At 40.5% G+C, this 22,805-nt stretch overlaps 1 protein-coding gene across 3 annotated transcripts in view; it reads left to right on the top strand.

Moving 5' to 3' along the window:
* Positions 1-22,805, top strand: part of LOC144604897 (tyrosine-protein phosphatase non-receptor type 12-like) — a 75,433-nt gene that overhangs the window by 29,787 nt on the left and 22,841 nt on the right. For all 3 annotated transcript variants that reach the window (XM_078419720.1, XM_078419722.1, XM_078419721.1), the window contains exons 6-12: positions 72-143; positions 2,736-2,795; positions 5,195-5,337; positions 6,097-6,163; positions 9,826-9,903; positions 11,042-11,131; positions 16,903-16,988. In XM_078419720.1, coding sequence (XP_078275846.1) covers positions 72-143; positions 2,736-2,795; positions 5,195-5,337; positions 6,097-6,163; positions 9,826-9,903; positions 11,042-11,131; positions 16,903-16,988 — 596 coding nt within the window. The remainder of the gene's footprint in view (positions 1-71; positions 144-2,735; positions 2,796-5,194; positions 5,338-6,096; positions 6,164-9,825; positions 9,904-11,041; positions 11,132-16,902; positions 16,989-22,805) is intronic.

Genomic DNA, 22,805 nt, shown 5'->3' on the forward strand with positions numbered 1-22,805 from the left:
TTTCATTTGAGACAGTAAGTCAATTTAAATTAAAAGTGTATATTAATAATTTTAGCTTTCCTGGTCAACAGAAAAAATGTGAGCGTTACTGGCCACCACATGGGGATGGTGCTCTTCATCTTGGAGAATTTCAGATTACTTGTGTGAGTGTTTTACTGTACTTGAAGTCAGTGCTTGGGTGGGGGGTGGCAACGGGTAAATGATAATAGATTTACTAATGGGACGCGTGAAATCTTTTTCAGACGAGATTTTACTGTTTTTTTTCAAGATTAATAATTTTAAATAATGGAGAATCATTGTTTTTAGTGATCTGATATTTAACTTTTCTAGACTGGTGTAGATTTCCTGACATTTTGCTCCATCTGCCATTTTTTGTCCATTCATCTAAACCTCACTACAGATTCCATCTTTGTCAGAATTTACTTTCCCATTTATCTTTCCTTAAATAGTTTATCAAAAGATGATAATCGTGAAAAAGCCGAGATCGAGGATCTATAGTGAGCACATAACCTCTTTTTCTTGTGTTTCACATCCATAATGTACAGAGCAGACATAAGATTGTTGCCCTATCATCATGATGGATGATGGTTGTTTTACCATGGAGTTATGGTGTAGGCATGGAATAGAAATTAATCAGTGGATGGGGCTAATTGTCAGATTGAGGCAATTCAGCTGCACACAATACATTGCCCCATAGAGATTAAACAAATTGGGTTTGTTATCTTAAGTTTCAAAACCATTAATATATATCTTGAGTAACAGGAAGTGGTTCATTAACAGAAATAATGATGAGTGATAATTTGATCTCAATGAATCTCTGCACCATAGTGGTTTGGATCAAAAAATGTTTTGGCTTCTTTTAACTGTCTACGTAAGCACAGTTAAAACAGTAGTGGGATGGCGATGTAACCCGCAAAATAATCACAGCATACAGCTTAGAAAAATGCGCGGAAGGGTCCAGTTCTGTGCTCTACTACTTTGAAACTAATAAGGACAGTTGCATTTAACTTTGTTCAGGCTTTAGTTAAATAGTTATTAAAAAAAAAATTGTGGTTAGACAAAATTTTGTGTGCAAATCGTGCAACAGTAGTATGTATGTAGGAAGCATTTCTTAACTGCAACCAGAATTGAAGTTCAAATCCCAATATACAAACCTATGCAATGGAAATCGTAACTTGTGAACTGACAATTGGAAGGGGGAGGGGAACATTGATGAAAGATGCCATTCTATGAAATTCACAATTGGTTCACTGATTCCTTTAAGGAATAATGCTGGCTATCTACTTCACAAGTGATTCCAATCTCAAATGACATAGTTGCTTATTACTTCCCTGTGAATCAGCAGAGCAACTCATTGTAAGAATTCCAAGATTTGTAATCAAAAACGAAAGAATTGCAACAGTGCTATCTTAAGTCAAGAAGCCGGTGACTTATTCAACAGGGATGTACATTAACTGTGACCTTACCACAGTCACCTAATTTCCGAGAGATTATTCATTAAGCAAAAAAAATTACAGGATATAAAAATCATAGTCAAGAAATAACATTTTGTTCAACTGGTTTGTGATGGTGTTTCTACTCCAAGTGCACCGTTTCCAATTTTTCATCTTCACATTTTCCCTTTTAATGGTCTTTGCTAAATTAGTGTAATTTACTTTGGGTAAATTATATTCACTTTCATCCTATCTTTAATATCAAAAGATGGGAAAGCATATTTGATGAAGGTTGCAGGAAATTGTTAAAGAGAAATTTGAAGTAGTTCTTAGTCTGCAGGATAATATTCTGCTTGTGAACTTAATTGGCCATTGAAAGTGACAACACATGTCAGTCGTTTAGGCATATCGTATCGGAGATCACAGCCAGCAGTTGCCCAATGGATTCAAAGGTGGGAAACTAGATTGTTTGTAATAACTAGGAAGAAACTGCAGATGCTGGTTTAAACCTAAGATAGACCACGTTTTACTTTTTTTGCATATCTTTTATTCATTTGTTCTTTCTCATCGCCTATATCTCTCGTTTCCCTTTCCCCTGACTCTCAGTCAGAAGAAGGGTCTCGACCTGAAACGTCACCTATTCCTGACCTGCTGAGTTACTCCAGCTTTTTGTTTGTAATGACTGTCATTAGCAGATTTAAGCTACTGAAAGGCTGAAAATTCCTCCTTAAATATCTGATTTAAAAACAAACAGTAGGCCAGTAGCTAACAGCCGTATCCATCAAGATGTTTGTTGTTCTTGTTTTATGCATGTTTAGGTTATAGCAGAATTTTAACGGTTAACTATCCAAAAAGATTTTGTAGAGAGAAACGTAGACTTTAAAAATAAACATCCATATGTTGTCAATGAAAGTAAAAATTTTGGATTACTGACAATGCAGCTATCTGAATTTTCAAATGATTTGCTAAATTTTCCAGGAGAGATGGTATATATACTCTTAAACATTGCAATGCTTTTTGGTGAATGTATTGGACTTGATATTTTTCTAATTCAGGTAACCTAGTGTCTCATATCAAAGCCATTGTTGTTGTAAACCAAGAATTGAGAATGAGACTATAACATTCCGTAACTCAAAAAATTAACAGTTATGTGTAAAAATGACAACAGCATTCTATGTCAAGACATCATGTATTATTTCCTTTGTTTAATGCTACTTAATGATTTTTTGCAATTGCACAGCCAGATCCTATATATCAATTTAGTGTCACTAATTTTTTAAATTTTTTTTTATGCCCTTCCAGGAGGAGGAACAGGCAAGGAATGACTATTTCATAAGGACTCTATTAGTGGAATTTCAGAATGTGAGTATTGGTCCATTATCAGCAGGGAATCTACTTTCCTCATATAACTTGTCCTTTTGAAATTTGATGTTTACTACATTTACATTTGATGAAGAATAATTGAAGTATCCAGAAACTTTGAAGAAGTTAAATCTTTGGAGTAGTGAAATAAGTTTACTTTAAACCGTATGATAGTGTAGTTCAAAGTTCACCCATTTCTTGAATTTGTGGATGGCAAACTCATTCACTGTACCGGCACACCACTGGCAAAGTCTGTATTTATTGTCCATCCCCATTAACAGCACCTCTTATTTCGCTTGGGCAGCTTACAACCCAGTGGTATGAATATTGATTTCTCCAACTTCAAGTAACCCTTGCATGCCCTCTCTCTCTGTCCCTCCCCCACCTTTGTCATTGTACTAGTTTCACTGTCCTCCTGGTGAGTTTCATTGTCTGTAACTCGTTTTCATCTGGTCCGTAGCTAACAATGCCCTGTTTCCTTTATCATTGTTATTTTTGCATATCTTTCATTCATTTGTTCTATATCTCTTTATATCACTGTCTATATCTCTCGTTTCCCTTTCCCCTTACTCTCGGTCTGAAGAAGGGTCTCGACCCGAAACGTCAACTATTCCTTTTCTCTCGAGGTCCTGTCTAAACTGCTGATATACTCCAGCTTTTTGTGTCCATTAACCAATACCGTAGTAACTGCTATCACATTCAATTGCTTCATGCAAACCGTTGGCCCTGGACACTGGAATAGCATTGAAAATTTTGCAGCAATAATCTACCTTTTCAGCAAAGGAGCCATTTGATGTCAGATATATTCACCAACTACCAATATGACCATTTCTTATGCGATTGTTTATGTCTCTCTGGGTTTTTGATTGCTTTTGTGATCAATATTTGAAAACATTACTTCTTTGGTTGAAAATATTTTCTAACTCAGATCTCTGTTTGCTTTTAAACGTAATTTCTAGTGATGAATGCATGGGTTTCAATTTGCTGTATCGATCTTTTTACATCAGTGCCATTCACTATTTTACTTTATCTACAACAAAACATTACCATTCCTGCAAACCTCAGCGTAATGAGATAGCAAATAACATGTACAAAAATATGCTTTTGGGTATATTTTTTGTGCAGTTTATGATCCCTACACCTCTCTGTCTTGATACTGGTAAAGGGACCCGAACTTTAATTTAGGATTGATTAAGTATTGACAGGCTAGGCACTGCTTTTTGAAAATACATTACTCCCTTAATAGCAATTAGGTGGTTATTTTTTTGTCAAAATGCAAGTTTTATATTGTAATTGTTAAGGAGGAGATGCCCTCCGAATTTGCACGTGTCCAAGCAGTTTGCTCCACTCTGTTGTGGCCTTGTCCAAAAACCCATGTTTCATGAAACTGCTGCATTAGCTTTTTCTCAGAGTCACTCAATCCAATCTTCCCTTATTTTCTTGATCTAGATTCATTACTTGACCTAGATTTATTTTGTCAATCCCCTGTTTATTTCTCATCAAATTGCATTGCTTAAAGAGAATCCTTTAAAAAATAATATATGCTCTCTTGTTCTTATTGTGCCATTAAACAGACAATAGAGAATAGACGATAGGTGCAGGATAGGCCATTCGACCCCTCAAGCCAGCACCGCCATTCAATGTGATCTTGGCTGATCATCTACAATCAGTACCCCATTCCTGCCCTCTCCCCATACCCCCTGACTCCTCTATCATTAAGAGCTCTATCTAAGTCTCTCTTTAAAGCATCCAAAGAATTGCCCTCCACTGCCTTCTGAAGCAGAGAATTCCACAGTTTTACAACTCTCTGAGTGAAAAGGTTTTTCCTCATCTCCGTTCTAAATGGCCTACCCCTTATTCTTAAACTGTGGCCCCTGGTTCTAGACTCCCCCAACATTGGGAACATTTTTCATGCCTCTAGCGTGTCCAATCCCTTAATAATCTTATATGTTTCAATAAGATACCCTCTCATCCTTCTAAATTCCAGTGTACACAAGCCCAGTCGCTCCAGTCTTTCAACATATGACAGTCCCGCCATTCCGGGAATTAACCTCGTGAACCTACGCTACACTCCCTCAATAACAAGAATGTCCTTCCTCAAATTTGGAGACCAAAACTGCACACAGTACTCCCGGTGCAGTCTCACTAGGGCCCTGTACAACTGCAGAAGGACCTTTTTGCTCCTTTACTCAACTCTTCTTGTCATGAAGGCCAATATGCCATTAGCTTTCTTCACTGCCTGCTGTACCTGCATACTCGGTTTGCACGCAGTAGCCAGTGAGAATGTTTCAAATAAGGTTGAACAATATATAACTAATATTTTACTTTTATTGGATAAACTGGTGTATTAATAGCTTTTGGTGAATTATAGTAAATTAAACCCTGTATTTCTTCAATAGGAATCTCGTAGAATCTATCAGTTTCATTATGTGAACTGGCCGGATCATGATGTTCCTTCTTCATTTGATTCAATTTTGGACATGATCAGTTTGATGCGAGAATATCAAGAGCATGAAGGTGTACCTATTTGCATCCATTGCAGGTATAGAGGAAAATTCATCTTTGTTTCTTGCCTAACCCATCAGAAATGATACAGGGGTAAAAGGTCGAATATGGTACTGTTGTCTTTGATACTTGTTACCTTTGGTGCTCTTAATATTCAGCTGAGTGGCAGTAAATAGCAGAAAAGCATGTTATTTGTTGATTATTGAGACTAGGCAATTTGAACGCAGAACACCAGCATGCTCCTCCTCTTTCCACCTCCCCCATCCCCTTGCTAGAGGTAGCAAGTGGAACCAAATAAAGTTATCTCATGGACTCGGATGACAAAAGACAAATATTAAAAATAAAACGTGTTTGATCAATTTTGTCAAAAGCTGTGGAAGAGCTGACAGTCAAAATGTTTTCTGTCCTTTTTGTAATGCATTAATTAATATTGCGTCGTCAGAAGGAAATTGCTTTGTCATACCAAATTATACAATTTTTGTGGGAAAATTTTGATTTTTAACACTCATTGTGCAGGGTTACATTCTTATAAAGCATGAGTTTGCATTGAGGTTGAACCCAGGATGTATGTGATCTGTAAGCTTAACATTTATCTGTGCTACCTAATAAATTAAACTTTAACAATATAATTATTAACTTGCTGGGAAGCAAAGTTTTAAGCTTAATTGCTTAAAATCAATGCAAGTTCCTGTAAATTGGTAATGGAGATGATGCAAATAGTGATGGAAGTTGTCACTATGTTTTATGAAGGATGACTGTAATGAGTCATTTCCTGGAATTCTGTGTTCTCCCACAGTGCTGGATGTGGAAGAACTGGAGCCATATGTGCAATTGATTATACCTGGAATTTACTCAAAGCTGGGGTGAGTCATCTCTTCTGCTAATTTCTCCTTAACGGTGGGAAACTAATTCATGAGTCAAGTGTGTTTAATGATCATAGTTACTGGCAACAGATCAATGGATATCTTACCTGCTGCACCTTTACAAACCCATTAATGCAATAATGCATAAATAAATATACGATAATCCAACAATGCAATAAATTAATCATCAGTTTTACTAAGTGACCAGATAGTGCAAAACCAAAGTCTGTAATGCAACCAAAACTAAGTCCACAGTAGATTATAGTTGTTGAGGTATGGTTATGGTTAGTGTTGTGATGTCTTCAAGAGCCTGATGGTTGCTGAGAAGAAGCTGTTCTTGAAACTAGAAGTCATTGTTTTCAGGATCCTATACCACCTTCATGCTGGTAGTAGTGAGATGAGAGCATGCCTGGGGTAGTGTGGGTCTTTGGTGACCAGGCAAATGTATCACTTTCTGCAGCCTCATTCGGTTCTAGGTGCTTGAGTTACCGAATCAAGCCATGATCCAACAAATCAGTATGCTTTCTCCATACACCTACAGATGTTCGATAAAGTATTAGGCAACATATCAAATCTCAATCTTCGAAGGAAGTAGAGGTATTGATGAAAGGCACAATATGCTGGAGTAACTCAGTGGGTCAGGCAGCATCTCTGAAGAAAATGGATAAGTGAGTTTCAGGTCAGGGCCCTTTAGACTGTAATAGGGAGAGTGGGGGAAAAAACTGGAAGCGAAGAAAGGCAAGTCAACTTTGGGTGGCAACAAATAACCTCAGATGAGGAAGTTTCTGATGGGCAGATTTTTGGATAGAGGCATTGATGAGCTTTTGTTGTGATTGCATCAATGTGCTGGGCCCAAGACACATCTTCCGAGATATTAACGTCCAGGAACTTGAAACGGTTGACTCTTCCACTGCCATCTTGTCGACGATGAAGGGTTCATGGACCCTTTCCTTCTCTTCCTGATATCAACAACTAACTTCTTGTTCTTGCCAATCTTGAGAGATTATTGTTCTGGCAGCATTCAATCAGATTATCTATCTTCCTCATTGTTACCCATTATTCATCTCAGGCCTTTAGAGCTGTGTCTGGCTACACAATTATGGATATAGAGAGAGTTGAGAAGGGGTCTGAGCACAAATCCTTGAGGTGCTCCAGTGTTGATGGTAATCAAAATGAAAGTGTGGTTGCCAATTCGTACTGATTGTGGTCTCCTAACAAGGAAGACGAGGTCTCGCATACATAGGGATGAATATTGACCCAGTTCCCTGAGTTTGTTGTCTAGAGGGGATGATAGTGTTGAACGCCAAGCTGATAAACAACAGTCTCATGTGGTAGACACAAAATGCTGGAGTAACTCAGAGGGCCAGGCAGCATCAGCATTTTGTGTCTACCTTTGATTTAAACCAGCATCTGCAGTTCTTTCCTACATAAGTCTCATGAACGTGTTCTAATTGTCTAAGATAGACAGAAACAACTGTAGTAACTCTGCGGGACAGGTAGCATCTCTGGAGAGATAGAATGAGTGACGTTTCGGGTCAAGACCCTTCTTCAGACTAGTCGGGGGAAAGGAAAACGATAGATATAGATGATGATGTAAAGAAATAAAGGACAATGAATGAAAGATGCAAAATAAGTAACAATGATAAAGGAAACAGGCCATTGTTAGCATCACAAAATGCTGGAGTAACTCAGCAGGTCAGGCAGCATCTAGGAGAGAGGGAATGGGTGACGCGTTTCGGGTCTAGACCCTTCTTCAGACTGACCCTTCTTCAGGCCATTGTTAGCTGTATGTTGGGTGAAAACGAGAAGCTAGTGCAACTTGGATGGGGAGAGATGGAATGCCGGGGTTACGTGAAGTTAGAGAAATCAATTTTCATATCACTGGGCCGTAAGCTGCCCAAGTGAAATATGAAATGCTGTTCTTCCAATTATCTAAGTTGTCCAGTGCAGTGTGGAGACCCAGTATGATTGCATTCCCTGTTATTCTGTTGTGGTGATAGGCTAAGTGTCATGTGTCCAGGTCCTTACTAAGGCAGGAGTTGATATGCGTCATAACCAACCTCTCAAAACACTTGGATACCACAGACATTACTGCCAAAGGTCGGTAGTCATTGAGGCATGTCACCTTGCTGCCCTTGGCACTGATATTATGGGTTTCCTTTTAAAGCAAGTTGGATCTTAGCAGTCGGATGTTGAAGATTCCTGTAAAAACTCCAGGAGGTTGGATCGTACAGTTTTGATTACTGCCCTTCGTTGCAAATAGACGATTTTTTTAGCAATATTCAGATTATCTGTCAAGTCCTTAACACACATATCCTGTATATCGGCGAGACCAAGCGTAGGCTCGGCGATCATTTCGCTGAACATCTACCTGATCTCCCAGTTGCTCAACACTTTAACACCCCCTCCCATTCCCACACTGACCTTTCTGTCCTGGGGCTCCATTGTCAGAGTGAGGCCCAGTGCAAATTGGAGGGACAGCACCTCATATTTTGCTTGGGTAGCTTACACTCCACTGGTATGAACGTTAACTTCTCTAACTTCAAGTAGCCCTTGCTTTCCCTCTCTCTCCATTCCCTTCCCAGTTCTCCTCCCAGTCTTACTGTTTCCAACTACATTTTATCTTTGTACCATCTACTCTCCTGACATCAGTCTGAAAAAGGGTCTCGATCCAAAACGTCACCCATTCCTTCTCTCCAGAGATGCTGCCTGTCCCGTTGAGTTGCTCCAGCATTTTGTTTCCATCTTTGATTTAAACCAGCATCAGCAGTTCTTTCCTAATTATTTAAGAAAATGCTAATCTGGACTGGTGAAGGCATATTTTATGTGACACGAGAAAAAAAGTTAGCTTCTTGTACTTGTGATACTTGCTGCTCTTTACCTGGATGCAAATAAGTTTACGTAAAGCATTGTTTAGTTTAGAGATACAGAGTGGAAACAGGCCCTTCAGCCCACCGAGTCTGCACCGACCAGCGATCCCCACATTCTAACACTATCCTTGGGATAATTTACAATATTACCAAGCCAATTAACCTATTAAAACCTGTATGCCTTTGGAGTGTGGGAGGAAACCAAAGATCTCAGAGAAAACCCATGCAGGTCACAGGGAAAACTTACAAACTCCATACAGACAAGCACCCGTAGCCAGGATCAAACCTGGGTCTCTGCTGCTGCAAGGCAGTAGCTTTACCGCTACGCCATCGTGACGCCCTTTGAAGGAAGTGAATACATTCTTTCTAATTTGTTTATAATTATGTTTGTCCAAATATAGTCATAGCTGTCCAGAGAAGGGCTTTGGTTGAAGGGCCAAGCTTGGACCTTGTTTAAACCTTTCTCAGCAAGAAAAGAACTAGGTTAAGTAATTAAGTCAATGGACTTAAAATAATGGTCTGTTAAAATAAATTATGAATTCTTGATTTTTCATATCATATTTTCTTTTTTTATGGTGCTTTTGGATATTATACTGAAATGCTAAACTAAGGTATACTATTAGTATAAGATATTGATTGAATTACTATTGGGAAGCACATATTTTGTTTGTTGTAATCCTTATTGCATCAATTATCTGTCCATAATGAAATAATGCACGTGAAATTAGAACAATTGATTTTAATTATGTTGATTTTGGTTCTCATTTGTGCAAAATGTACATTCTCTTTCAGAAAATACCTGAAGAATTCAGTGTGTTTAATTTGATACAGGAAATGAGAACACAAAGGCATTCTGCAGTCCAAACAAAGGTATGTCAATGTGATACTTATTTTTTCCACCTTTTATCCCTTAAATATCCTTAATATCCTTAAACTTGCCCAGTACATCTCCTTTAAACTTTGCCCATCTCACCTTGGCTCCCCTCGTCTTTGACATTTGCACCCTGAGAATGAGGTTCTGATTGTCTACCTTATCTATGCTTCATAATTTTATATGCTCCCATCAGGTTTCCCCTCCAGCCTCTGATGCTCCAGAGAAAACAATCCAACCTTTTCTTAAAGCCAATTCCCTCGAATCTAGACAGCATCCTTCTGCACTCTGTCCACTGCCTCCGCATCCTTCCTGTAATGGAGACCAGAACTGCAGACAGTACTCCAAATGTGGCCTAACCAAATTCCTACAGAGCAGCAATGTTATACTCAATAACCTGACCTGTGATGGCAAGTATACAATATGCTGCCTTCACCACTCTAAAAACTTTTGTCACTTTCAGGAAGTTATGAAGTTGGACCCAAATATCCCTTGGTAACATTGCTGTTAACTTTCCCCTTTATTTGACCTCCCAAAGAGCAACATGTTAACCTGCAACTTCAAACTTCAACTGTTATTTCTCTGCCTATGTCTGTACTGCACTGTAATTTTGTTTAATCTTGTGTGACATCTTATCAAAGGCCTTCTGAAAGTTCAAATGCAGCACATTCACTGGTTGTCCTTGCCTATTCTGATAATCACAACCTCATAAAATTCTAAGAGTTTTGTCAAACAGGATTGTGCTTTCATAAATCCAAGTTGATTTTCCTCTGCCCTGAACTAATAAAGGACAGGAAAAACATTTTGCCATTTTGTAGATTTATAAACGGTTCCACATGAAAACATGGCTGCTTCTCATTCTGTTTTGTTTATTTTTGATCATGCTGATGAAACATTTAAGAATATTTATAGAAGTTAATTGTCAATGCAGTACTCATGAATTGTCATGAATATGTGTGATGGCTATTAATATTTGTGCATCTATTTAAAAACTAGATCTAAAGGTAATCTCATTTTCTCTGTATACATGTGCAGTAAAATCACCTTTCCATCATATTTTGTAAAAGCATTCATTCGTCTTGTGGACGATGGTAAATTTTTGAATGCAGATATCAAGGAGTGTCTGTTGTTTTGCAGGAGCAATATGAGCTCGTTCACCGCGCGATAGCTCAGCTATTTGAAAAGGAATTGCTGAGGAGTCGATGTGCTGAAAGGCTATCTGAGACGGTACGTACAGTCTGTAGAAATCTCACTTGTAGAAAGTCACTGCGAATAAAACATTTCATTTTCATTCCTTGCAGTGTGTGATTCATCTCTTTTCGTTGTGGGAGTGGACATTAGTTTTGTACCATTAAAATTATTGTTCAAACGACACCAGATAAATCTTTTGGGAAGTTGTGTGGCATTATGCAGCTTTATCTCGGACATTTGTGAGTGGGAGAGACTAATGATATTCATATCACCAGTTGGAAAAAAAAATTGAGGTTTGCATTTTTTCAATAAAAATGGCAAATTGGATATATCCTGAAGTCACTTTAAAAAAAAAAAGCTGTATTGCATGCAGATGGCTGGTTGCTATTTTCCGGAAAGCCTGTTTCCTCTTGTTCATTGAATTGTGGTCACTCACAGTGTGGTGACTTTGACATAATGGTTTTCAAAGTAATGAACTGAGAGTAATTAAACATCTGGGAAAAGCAACTGGGTGGCAGGAAATCTGGCCTACTGTTAATCATGATTTACCAGTGTTCCTTTTCAGATGCAAATTATTCCACCAAATTATCCAAGACACATTTTTGTAACTTGGTTTACAGTTGCATGTCGCCTATTTGGGACAATTGCTTGCATTCACATCAGTGCAGAGCAGTAAAGACACACTTGGAATACGACAGTGCGACTTGGAAGACCAGCAAAAGCATTTATGCTGTGCGATGGATATATTGTAATTTAATTCAGTTAACGATTGGATATCAAAATCCCATTGCAATTTATTGAAACAAGACCACAGAAGGAGGTCCATTGTTAACTCATTAACAAGAAAAATAACGAATTGCCCTTGTTAAGCAATGATGCAGCTAAATGTATAACTTGGATCTATTGTTGCAGGTTACATGCTGCAGCTAAAGGACAAATTCCTATAACAATTCAGTTTTATGAATGAAGAGGAACAGAGAAGAGGGTTCTGCATGTTATAATTCTCAGAGTGTAGTCATTTGTTAAGAGGCTGCAATAGTAGTATGGCAATATACAATACGACCATCTGTTGATAAAATAATTATTGTTCGTTTTTTTTTGTCCAGTAACCAAATTTCTTTGAATATTTGCGGTACTCAATCTGAGTGTATAATTTTCTATAAATGCGTGCGTAACTACATTATGTATGGTAATGTTTTTTAATGCTGATGCAGTTAACATTTTGAAGGATATTGAGCACTTTTAATGTTGATCATTTGATAATTATTTCCCGTTTGTATTCATATTACAAGGCAATAAGATGTAAAATAGTTCAGCTGCTCTCCACACAGCAGCTTCTGGATAGCTTTTGTTTTTATAGGTCAGTGATATGAATGAATGAATGAATGAATGAATAAGTTTATTGGCCAAGTATGTACACATACAAGGAATGTGCCTTGGTGCTCCGCTCGCAAGTAACAACACGAACAAACAGTAAACAATTAAGAATAAAGTATAAAACACTAAAACATTAAGAATACAACATTACAATTTAAACAGTGAGTGAAATAAACCAGAGCGAAAAGAGACTACCGACTTTTGGTTATTGAGTAGAGCTACTACTCGCGGGGGGGTTGGGGGGGGAGAACTGTTTTTATGTCTGGCTGTGGCAGCTTTGACAGTCCGGAGTCGCCTTCCAGAGGGAAGTGCTTCAAAGAGTTTGTGGCCAGGGTGAGAGGAGTCACAGATGATCTTGCCCGCTCGCTTCCTGGCCCTTGCAGTGTACAGTTCGTCAATGGGGGGGGGGGGGCTCTGAATGTCGTGCTTGGTGGCTGAGCCAAACCAGACCATGATGGAGAAGGTGAGGACAGACTCTACGATGGCAGTATAGAATTGGACCATCATTGCCTGCGGCAGATTGTGTTTCCTCAGCTGCCGCAGGAAGTACATCCTCTGTTGGTCCTTTTTGACTGTGGAGTCAATGGTGGCCGCCCATTTAAGGCCCATTTAAGGTCCTTGGAGATGATGGTTCCAAGGAACTTAAATGACAATACAATACAATATATCTTTATTGTCATTGTACAGGGGTACAACGAGATTGGGAATGCGCCTCCCATACGATGCAATAATTTAATTAGCTAGTCAGTATTAATTTAAACAACCCAATGAAACAAATTGTAACAGTTTTAAAACAGAATAAAGTGCAAGTAGATCTGTGCCGGACAACTGTGCTATGTGACCATCCGGCTCAGCAGGATCGGTTCATAGCAGCTAAGGCCCTGGGCATGAAGCTGTTCCTGAGTCTAGAGGTGCGGGCGTAGAAGGCCTTGTATCGTCTGCCCGATGGTAGAAGTTCAAACAGACTGTTGCAGGGGTGTGGAGAGTCTTTGTGGATGCTGGTGGCTTTTCTGAGGCATCGTGTGTTGTAGATGCCCTCCAAGGCTGGTAGCTGTGTTCCGATGGTCCTCTGAGCTCTATGGACTACCCGCTGAAGAGCTTTCCTCTCTGCCTCCGTGCAGCTGAGGTACCACACAGAGCTGCCATGTGTTAGGATGCTCTCTATGGTGCAGCGGTAGAATGTCATCAGCAGCTGTTGGGGTAGACCAGACTTCTTCAGTGTTCTTAGGTAGAACAGTCGTTGCTGTGCCTTCTTGACCAGCGCAGCAGTGTTATTGGACCATGTTATGTCCTCCGAAATGTGAGTGCCCAGAAACTTGAAGCTGGACACTCTCTCCACACTGTCCCCGTTGATAAAGATCGGGGCCTATTCCCCGTTGTGTGACCTACGGAAGTTGATGATAAGCTCCTTGGTCTTGGTGGTATTTAGGGACCGGTTGTTATCAGAGCACCAGTCCGCCAGGTTCTGCACCTCCGCTCTGTATTTTGTTTCAACACCGTTGGTGATAAGCCCTATCACCGTTGTGTCGTCTGCAAACTTGACAATGGTGTTGGTGTCGAATGCAGGAACACAGTCATGTGTGAAAAGGGAGTAGAGCATGGGGCTCAGAACACAGCCCTGTGGTGTGTCGATACTCAGGGTGATAGTGGAGGACAGGTGCGGGCCCATTCTCACTGCCTGCAGTCGCTCCAGCAGGAAGTCCAGGATCCAGTCGCATACCGACGAGCTGAGGCCTAGCTGGTGGAGTTTGGTGATGAGCTTGGTGGGGATGACCGTGTTGAAGGCAGAGCTATAGTCAATGAATAGCATCCTCACGTACGTGCCCTGTCTCTCCAGGTGAGTCAGGACAGTGTGAAGAGCCAGAGAGATGGCGTCCTCTGTGGATCTATTTGCCCTGTATGCAAATTGATGCGGGTCCAGTGAGTCAGGGATGCTGGATTTGATGTGTGAGAGGACCAGCCTTTCAAAGCACTTCATGACTATCGGAGTTAGGGCAACCGGACGGTAGTCGTTCAGGTTGGTGATCTTTGCTTTTTTCGGCACCGGCACTATGGTAGCCGACTTTAGGCACTTGGGGACCTTAGCCAGGGATAGTGACAGGTTAAAGATCATGGTGAATACCTCAGCCAACTGTTCCGCACAGTCCTTAAGTACCCTTCCTTGAACTCCATCCGGGCCTGCAGCCTTGCGTGGGTTGACCCTTTGCAGAGCGCGTTGTACTTCCTGTGTGCTCAGTTGCAAGACCAGTCCCTCCGCCTCGGCTGGGGTTCTTCCACTCAAGGTGGTGTTGCCAGTTTCGAAGCGGGCAAAAAAGGTGTTTAGCTCGTTGGTTAGTGTCATATCGCTGTGGAGGCAGGCAGGGCTGTTCTTGTAGCCAGAGATGTCCCTGACACCCTGCCACATGCTTCTGGTGTCCGTGGTGTTGAAGAGGTCTTCCACCCGTTGCCTGTGGGTGTCTTTGGCCCTTTTAATATATTTGTTCAGGTTTGACCTGGCAACACTGTATGCTGAAATGCCACCAGATTTAAAGGCATTGTTGCGTGCACTCAACAGGTTCTGTACCTCCTTATTCATCCAGGGTTTCCGGTTTGGGAACATCTTTATTTCCTTGTCCTCCGTGACATTCTCCACACAGCAGTTGATGTAGGAGAACACAGTGGATGTGTATTCCTCCAAGTTAACCTCAGAACTGCAGGTCGCCTGCTGTGCAAACAGGTCCCAGTCGGTGTGATCAAAGCAGTCCTGGAGTTGTAGGGTGGCGTCTTCGGGCCATATTTTGACCGTCTTTATTGCAGGTTTGGTCTTGCGGATGAGGGGTTTGTAAGCGGGCAGTAGAAGCAGTGATTGTCCCAGGGGTGGGCAGGGGAGAGCTCTGTAGGCGTCCTTTATGTTGGTATACACCTTATCCAGCGTGTTTGAGCCCCTGGTAGGGCACTGCACGTGCTGGTGGAATTTGTGGAACGCGGCTCGTAGATGGACCTGATTAAAGTCCCCGGCAATAATGAAGGCGCCTTTCGGGTGGGCAACCTGCTGCTTGCTGATGGCCGAGTGCAGCTGTGCTAGCGCTAGGTTAGCATTAGCCTGTGGGGGAATGTATGCGGCCATGATGATGACCACAGTAAACTCCCGCGGCAGATAGAACGGCCTACATTTGAGCAGTAGGTACTCCAGGTCTGGGGAACAGTAGCTCTCTATTGCGGAGTGGTTGGTGCACCAGTCATTGTTAATGTACATACAGAGCCCACCGCCATTACTCTTACCGGCGTCCTTTGTTCTATCGGCCCGCTGTAGTGACCGGTTCGTTAGCTCCACCGCCCCGGGAACCATCGCGTTGAGCCACGTCTCCGTGAAGATCAGCGCGCAGCAGTCTTTCAGGGATCGCTGGGTGTTGATCCATAGCGTTACCTCATCCAGCTTGTTGGAGAGTGACCGGACATTGGCGAGAAAGATGCTTGGTAGGGATGGTCCACAGATGTGACTGGTGTTGTTGATGGTGAGTGGGGGGAGGGGAGGGGGAGCTCTCCTAAAGTCTACAATCAGTTCCACTGTCATATGAGCATTGAGCTCCAGGTTGTTACGAAGGCACCAGGACGCCTGTGTCACTTCCTGTCTGTAGGTAGATTCATCCCCATCCTGGATCAGTCCAATCAGGGTTGTGTCATCCGCAAACTTGAGAAACTTGACAGAGGAGTGTGTTGAGGTGCAGTCGTTGGTGTAGAGAGGGTAAAGGAGAGGGGAGAGTACGCAGCCTTGCGGTGCTCCGATGCTGAGGATCTGCGAGTCCGAGATGTGCTTTCCCAACCTCACATGCTGCTTCCTGTCTGTCAGGAAGTTGATGATCAACTGACAGAGGGGTTCAGGCACAGTCAACTGGGAGAGTTTGGAGTGCAACATCTCTAACTTCAAACAGCAACTAGTTCAGTTGTAAAATCTGTTCAGCATGGACGTTCAGACCTGAAGGGTCAGTTTCCATGCTCTGACTTTAATAATCAAATTTCATATTGGAACATCTTTTAACCATGATGTTCTTCTTGGCTTGAAAATTTGATTTATTGCTCCACAACAGACAAATTCCCTTTTAGCTTTAGATACATATTATTCAGAATTTACAGCTAAAGGGGTATTTGTACTGAATCTCTCCATGTACCATGTCAATCTTTACCATGTATATCTTTTTTCCCTTATTTCCATTTTGTTTTGCCAGGATTTTTTTAAAGATGTTTCTTAATCCATTTGCATGGGTAATGAATCTGGGGCTTGCAGTCTGTTTAGCCCTTATTTTTAGGTTCAGGTTGTCATTGTTTCTTTTTAGATTCAAGCACTGATTCGTGCACTGTATATATACAGCCTCAATCAATTGCTTTATATTATTATTGTTTTTGCAGTTTATAATCGTTTTTACATTAATTTTTTTTGTCTCTTAAAACAGGTTGAAATTAGTTCTGAAAGTCAAACCATTTCCTTAATTCCTGACGCTTCTGATTCGCCACCACCTAAGCCACCACGAGTACGAAGGTAACTAACTAATTTTTTTAATGTTTGCTATTGGTTTATTATTATCACGTGTACTCGGAACAAATAAAGTGAAACGACTGGAATGAGGTAAGTTGGAAGATCGGGATTGCAACCTACCTTGTGGGAGGACTGTTCAGTTGTCTGATAACTGCGAGGAAGAAGCTGTACCTTAATCTCTTGTTACATGATTTGAAGCCTTTGTATCTTTTGCCTAATGGGAGATGGGAGAAGAGGGAATGACTAGGATAAAAATGGTTCTTGAACATATTGATTGCTTTCCTAAGACAGCAGACAGCAAGAAGTTTTGGGGGAGAGGAGACTGTTTTGTGTAATGGACTGGGCTACATCCACAATTAAAGCTCTCGACCATCTCCACTTGACTGGGGCATGTACATCACCCCATTTCCTGAGGTCAATAACTAGTTCATTTGCCTTGCTGACACTGAAGGAGAGCTTGTTGTGACACCATGTTATGAAGATCTCTATTTCCTTCCTGTACTCCATCCCATCATTATTAAAGCTCTGGCCCACAATAGTGGTGTCATCTGAAAAATTGTAAATAGAGTTAGAACAGAAACTGGCCACATACTTGTGTATGGGGAGTATAATAAGAGGCTAAGAACACAGCCCCTTGTGGAGCACCAACATTGAGAATTATCATGGATGATGTTTTGTTGCCTATCCTTACTGATTGTGGTCTATGGGTCAGGAAGTCAGGTCCAGTTGCAAAGGGGGGTACTGACTTCTAGGTCCAGGAGTTTGGATGGGGGGGGAGGGTGTTTGTTTGGGATTATGGTGTTGAATGTATAGCTATGGTCAACAAATTAGGAGTATTGACTATTCAGAAAGTGGTAGACAACCTTTGATTTGAACAGATGAAAGGTAATTGAAATGAAATATTAGCTCTTTCATTCTTAGCATGCCATTGGCCTTTATTGTTTTATTTCCCATTTCACTGATGGAATGAATCAGCCAGGAGGTGGCAGCAAACCCTGCATTCATTTAACATGTTAATCTTGCATTGAATGATTTTTTGAATATGTATATTTTTAATAGGTTTAGACTTGTATAAGGTGTCTGTTAATTCGCTGTTTTATCTTTCATAAATAATGGTCCCACATTTGCTGCCTTCCACTCTGTGGGAACTATTCGTATAATCTATATGCTTTTAGGAAGGAGATAACTGGTGCATCCAATATATCCACATCTATATTTTCAAAACCTTTGGATTGCAGATCATCATTTCCTGAGGATTTATCTACCTTCCGATTAATTTTTCCAATGCAATTTTCTGACAGCACATCTGTCATTCTGGACTAGTTTTTCTGCACTATTTCCTGGTGGGTTTCAGTATCTCCTATATAAAGTGATACAAAATATTTTTATATTTTCTCCTTTATCAGTTCTTAAGAGGTCCCCATGAATTCGTTTTTTTTTTCTCTCACTAGTCAATCTCAGGATCTACCCCTTTGTTGATTTTTTGTTTCAATATTAGTAGTTGGGGATATGTAGGCATTGCAAAGGAGCACAAACTTAAAATGCATGCAAGTGGGAAAGCTAAAGGAATGTTGGCCTTCATTGCAGAGGAATAGAGTGCAAAAGCCAGGAAGTATTGTTGCAACTGTCAGGGCTTACAGTTTTGGTCACAGTTACGGAAGGGTATACTTATGGACAGTGGAGTGACGGATCCTTAGATTAAGTCATGGATAAAGACTGAGCCCATATTCTCTGGAGTTTAGAGGAATGAGAATGGATCTTTTACAAAGTTTGCTTGTTTTCCTGCAGTAGGAATCTATACCTAGGGAATATAGTCTTGGAATAAAGCATTTGCCACTTAAAACAGATATCTGGATTTGCTAATTGAAGTTTTCTTAAACTTGGGAAGTCTCCATCGCAGAAAGTAATCGATTCTGAATCATTAGTTATTTGAGGGGGCTGAGATGGAAATTGAGGATTCTGGATAGTGGGCAGGAAAGTAGAGTTGAGGCCAGAATTGCATCTGCTTGATTTATTTGAATAACAGAGCAAGCATGTGGCGGAACACAATCACTCATGCTACTATTAGTCCTTGTGTTCACTTCCCTTCCAAGAATTGCATTTACACTCGAGCTTAAAATTCTGAACCAAGGGTAAAAGATAAGACTGTTATTTTTGTCTACTGCATCTTTACAGGTCTTTACAGCCAATTAATTGTTTGAGGTTTGTTAACTGTTCACTACATTAGGCAACTGATGCCAACCATATGCTAGGAGCAGCTGACTTAGTGTTGTCAAAGCCTCTCATTTAAAGGCATTTCATATTATAGACTTTTTATTTCAATTTCTCCCATCTCTTGAAGGCAATAACTTTTGCAGAACTTCATTTTTAGGCATTTAAGACACCTAAACTTTTGGACACTAAATCAGAGTACTAAAGCAGTTGTGCAAATGGAAAGAGTAATTTTATAGCTATAATAATGCCAGAAAAATCTTTCATTGCTGTTTTGGATTCAGTGCTGAAACAACCAGGCAATGCAGAAGTTCCATGCACATGGGATTGAAACAACCAGGCAATGCAGAAGTTCTATGCACATGGGATTACTGTAGTCTTCATGTAAGAACATACCTGCCATCTATTATGGATCCACATTTGCCATTGTGATTCAAGCTGGGGACTTTTAAGTTAAATTGATAAAACCAGCTTTAAAATGCAACGTAAATGAGAAGGGGACAGGAAAACAAATCAAGAACAAGAAATTCTTGTTCCATTGTCTAAATAGCTTTGCAATTTACTTTGGATGTTAAGTTGTTATAGACAATAGACAATAGGTGCAGGAGTAGGCCATTCGGCCCTTCGAGCCAGCACTGCCATTCAATGTGATCATGGCTGATCATTCTCAATCAGTACCCCGTTCCTGCTTTCTCCCCATACCCCCTGACTCCGCTATCCTTAAGAGCTCTATCTAGCTCTCTCTTGAATGTATTCAGAGAATTGGCCTCCACTGCCCTCTGAGGAAGTGAATTCCACAGATTCACAACTCTCTGACTGAAAAAGTTTTTCCTCATCTCTGTTCTAAATGGCCTACCCCTTATTCTTAAACTGTGACCCCTGGTTCTGGACTCCCCCAAGATTGGGAACATGTTTCCTGCCTCTAATGTGTCCAACCCCTTAATAATCTTATACGTTTCGATAAGATCCCCTGTCATCCTTCTAAATTCCAGTGTATACAAGCCTAGTCGCTCCAGTCTTTCAACATATGACAGTCCCGCCATTCCGGGAATTAACCTAGTAAACCTAAGCTGCACGCCCTCAATAGCAAGAATATCCTTCCTCAAATTTGGAGACCAAAACTGCACACAGTACTCCAGGTGCGGTCTCACTAGGGCCCTGTACAACTGCAGAAGGACCTCTTTGCTCCTATACTCAACTCCTCTTGGTATGAAGGCCAACATTCCATTGGCTTTCTTCACTGCCTGCTGTACCTGCATGCTTCCTTTCAGTGACTGATGCACTACGACACCCAGATCACATTGTACGTCCCCTTTACCTAACTTGACACCATTCAGATAATAATCTGCCTTCCTATTCTTACCACCAAAGTGGATAACCTCACACTTATCCACATTAAACTGCATCTGCCAAGCATCCGCCCACTCACACAACCTGTCCAAGTCACCCTGCAACCTCATAGCATCTTCCTCACAGTTCACACTGCCACCCAGCTTTGTATCATCTGCAAGTTTGCTAATGGTACTTTTAATCCCTTCATCCAAGTCATTGATGTATATTGTAAATAGCTGCGGTCCCAACACCGAGCCTTGCGGTACCCCACTAGTCACTGCCTGCCATTCTGAAAGGGACCCATTTATCCCCACTCTTTGCTTTCTGTCTGTCAACCAACTTTCTATCCATGTCAGTACCCTACCTCCAATACCATGTGCTCTAATTTTTCCCACCAATCTCCTATGTGGGACCTTGTCGAAGGCTTTCTGAAAGTCGAGGTACACCACATCCACCGGCTCTCCCCAGTCAATTTTCCTAGTTACATCCTCAAAAAATTCCAGTAGATTAGTCAAGCATGATTTCCCCTTCGTAAATCCATGCTGACTCGGAACGATCCTGTTACTGCTATCCAAATGCTCCGCAATTTTGTCTTTTATAATTGACTCCAGCATCTTCCCCACCACTGATGTCAGACTAACTGGTCTATAATTTCCTGTTTTCTTTCTCCCTCCTTTCTTGAAAAGTGGGATAACATTAGCTACCCTCCAATCCACAGGAACTGACCCGGAATCTATAGAACATTGGAAAATAATCACTAATACATCCACAATTTCTAGAGCCACCTCCTTAAGCACCCTGGGATGCAGACCATCAGGCCCTGGGGATTTATCAGCCTTGAGTCCCATCAGTCTACCCAAAACTTTTTCCTGCCTAATGTGGATTTCCTCCAGTTCCTCTGTCACCCTAGGATCTCTGGCCACTAGAACATCTGGGAGATTGTTTGTATCCTCCTTAGTGAAGACAGATCCAAAGTACCGGTTGTTGTGTACACATTTAACTGGAAAGCAGTTTGAATACCTTTATTCCCCATTAGAGTACCTTCAGACAGTTGCACTAATGGACAATTTTAGATTGGTCATTTTGTAGTTTTGGTAAATCCAGAGAAAATGTGACTCATGTATTTGATAATCTACTGAATAGATTTTAAATTACTTCTGTCTGTTAACCACATTTTTGATTTTGTAATCACATTTGGAGCCATGCGAAGAAAATATTTTCTATATGTATTGGTACTTAAATATAAGAGAACATTTTTCCCCTAGAAACGTTTCATATTTTAAGTAGCTTCTATCAACAAAGACTGGGAGATTTGACCCCTCCATTGAAGAAGCCTGTAAATATATTTGCTTTATTTTAACAGCTATAATAATTGATCTCTTGAATGCCATACCAATTGATGGTTTAATGATACCGAACATTATTCAAAACAAATATATTTAATTCAGATTGTATTTCTGTAGTTCTCAATTCAACTTGTGTTCAGTGGAGGGTGTTTGGTGAGTGATTTGCATAAAGTGGCCAATTGGTTTCTTGAAAGTCAAGAACATTTGTAAAGTGAATGTATTGAAAATTTATCAGCCTAATTAAACCCAAAAGATGAGTTGATGCGCACATATCTATATAATTCCAAATTAACAATTATTTGTATATTACCAAGAATCTGTTACCTGATTTATTTTTGTGCTTCTCGTTAAGTAATTCACTATTTCATTATTTTTCCAACCTCTTTTAGTTTAGTATTTGTATATTGGTTTGCTTATCTTTGTTAGAGACCTGACTATGATCCTGTCCTTGGGTGTGCCTGCTAAATTTTATTTTATCTGATAGGAATTTGCACGTTCTCCTTGTGACGGTGTGAGATTCCTCTGCGTGCTCCGGTTTCCTCCCACATCCAGAAGACGTGCAGATTTGTAGGTTAATTGGCCTGTGTAAATAGCTTTTAGTGTGGACTGGATGAGAAAGATAACATGGAACTAGTGTGAATGGGTGATCGATCGATTAGTGGTAAAGTGTTTGTCATAAGATCAATTGCCTATGTTGTAATCGTGATTTTACTGTTAATATTTTTGGATTTTCACATTTCAAATTAAGTCTCTCAGAAGCTGTTTAACTTGCAGTAGTTAAATCCATTGCACGTGTCAGAAAGGGAAACTTCTGCATTCATTGTACTAGTTTTATCGCACAAGATTATTGTCCCATCTAGTCTTCATAGATGGTGGTAAGGAGAAGCAAATCAAATCAGTTTTGTGGTTTGTCCTATAGGTAAATTCTAAC

Source organism: Rhinoraja longicauda, chromosome 23 (assembly GCF_053455715.1).
Source record: "Rhinoraja longicauda isolate Sanriku21f chromosome 23, sRhiLon1.1, whole genome shotgun sequence".
NCBI lineage: Eukaryota > Metazoa > Chordata > Chondrichthyes > Rajiformes > Arhynchobatidae > Rhinoraja > Rhinoraja longicauda.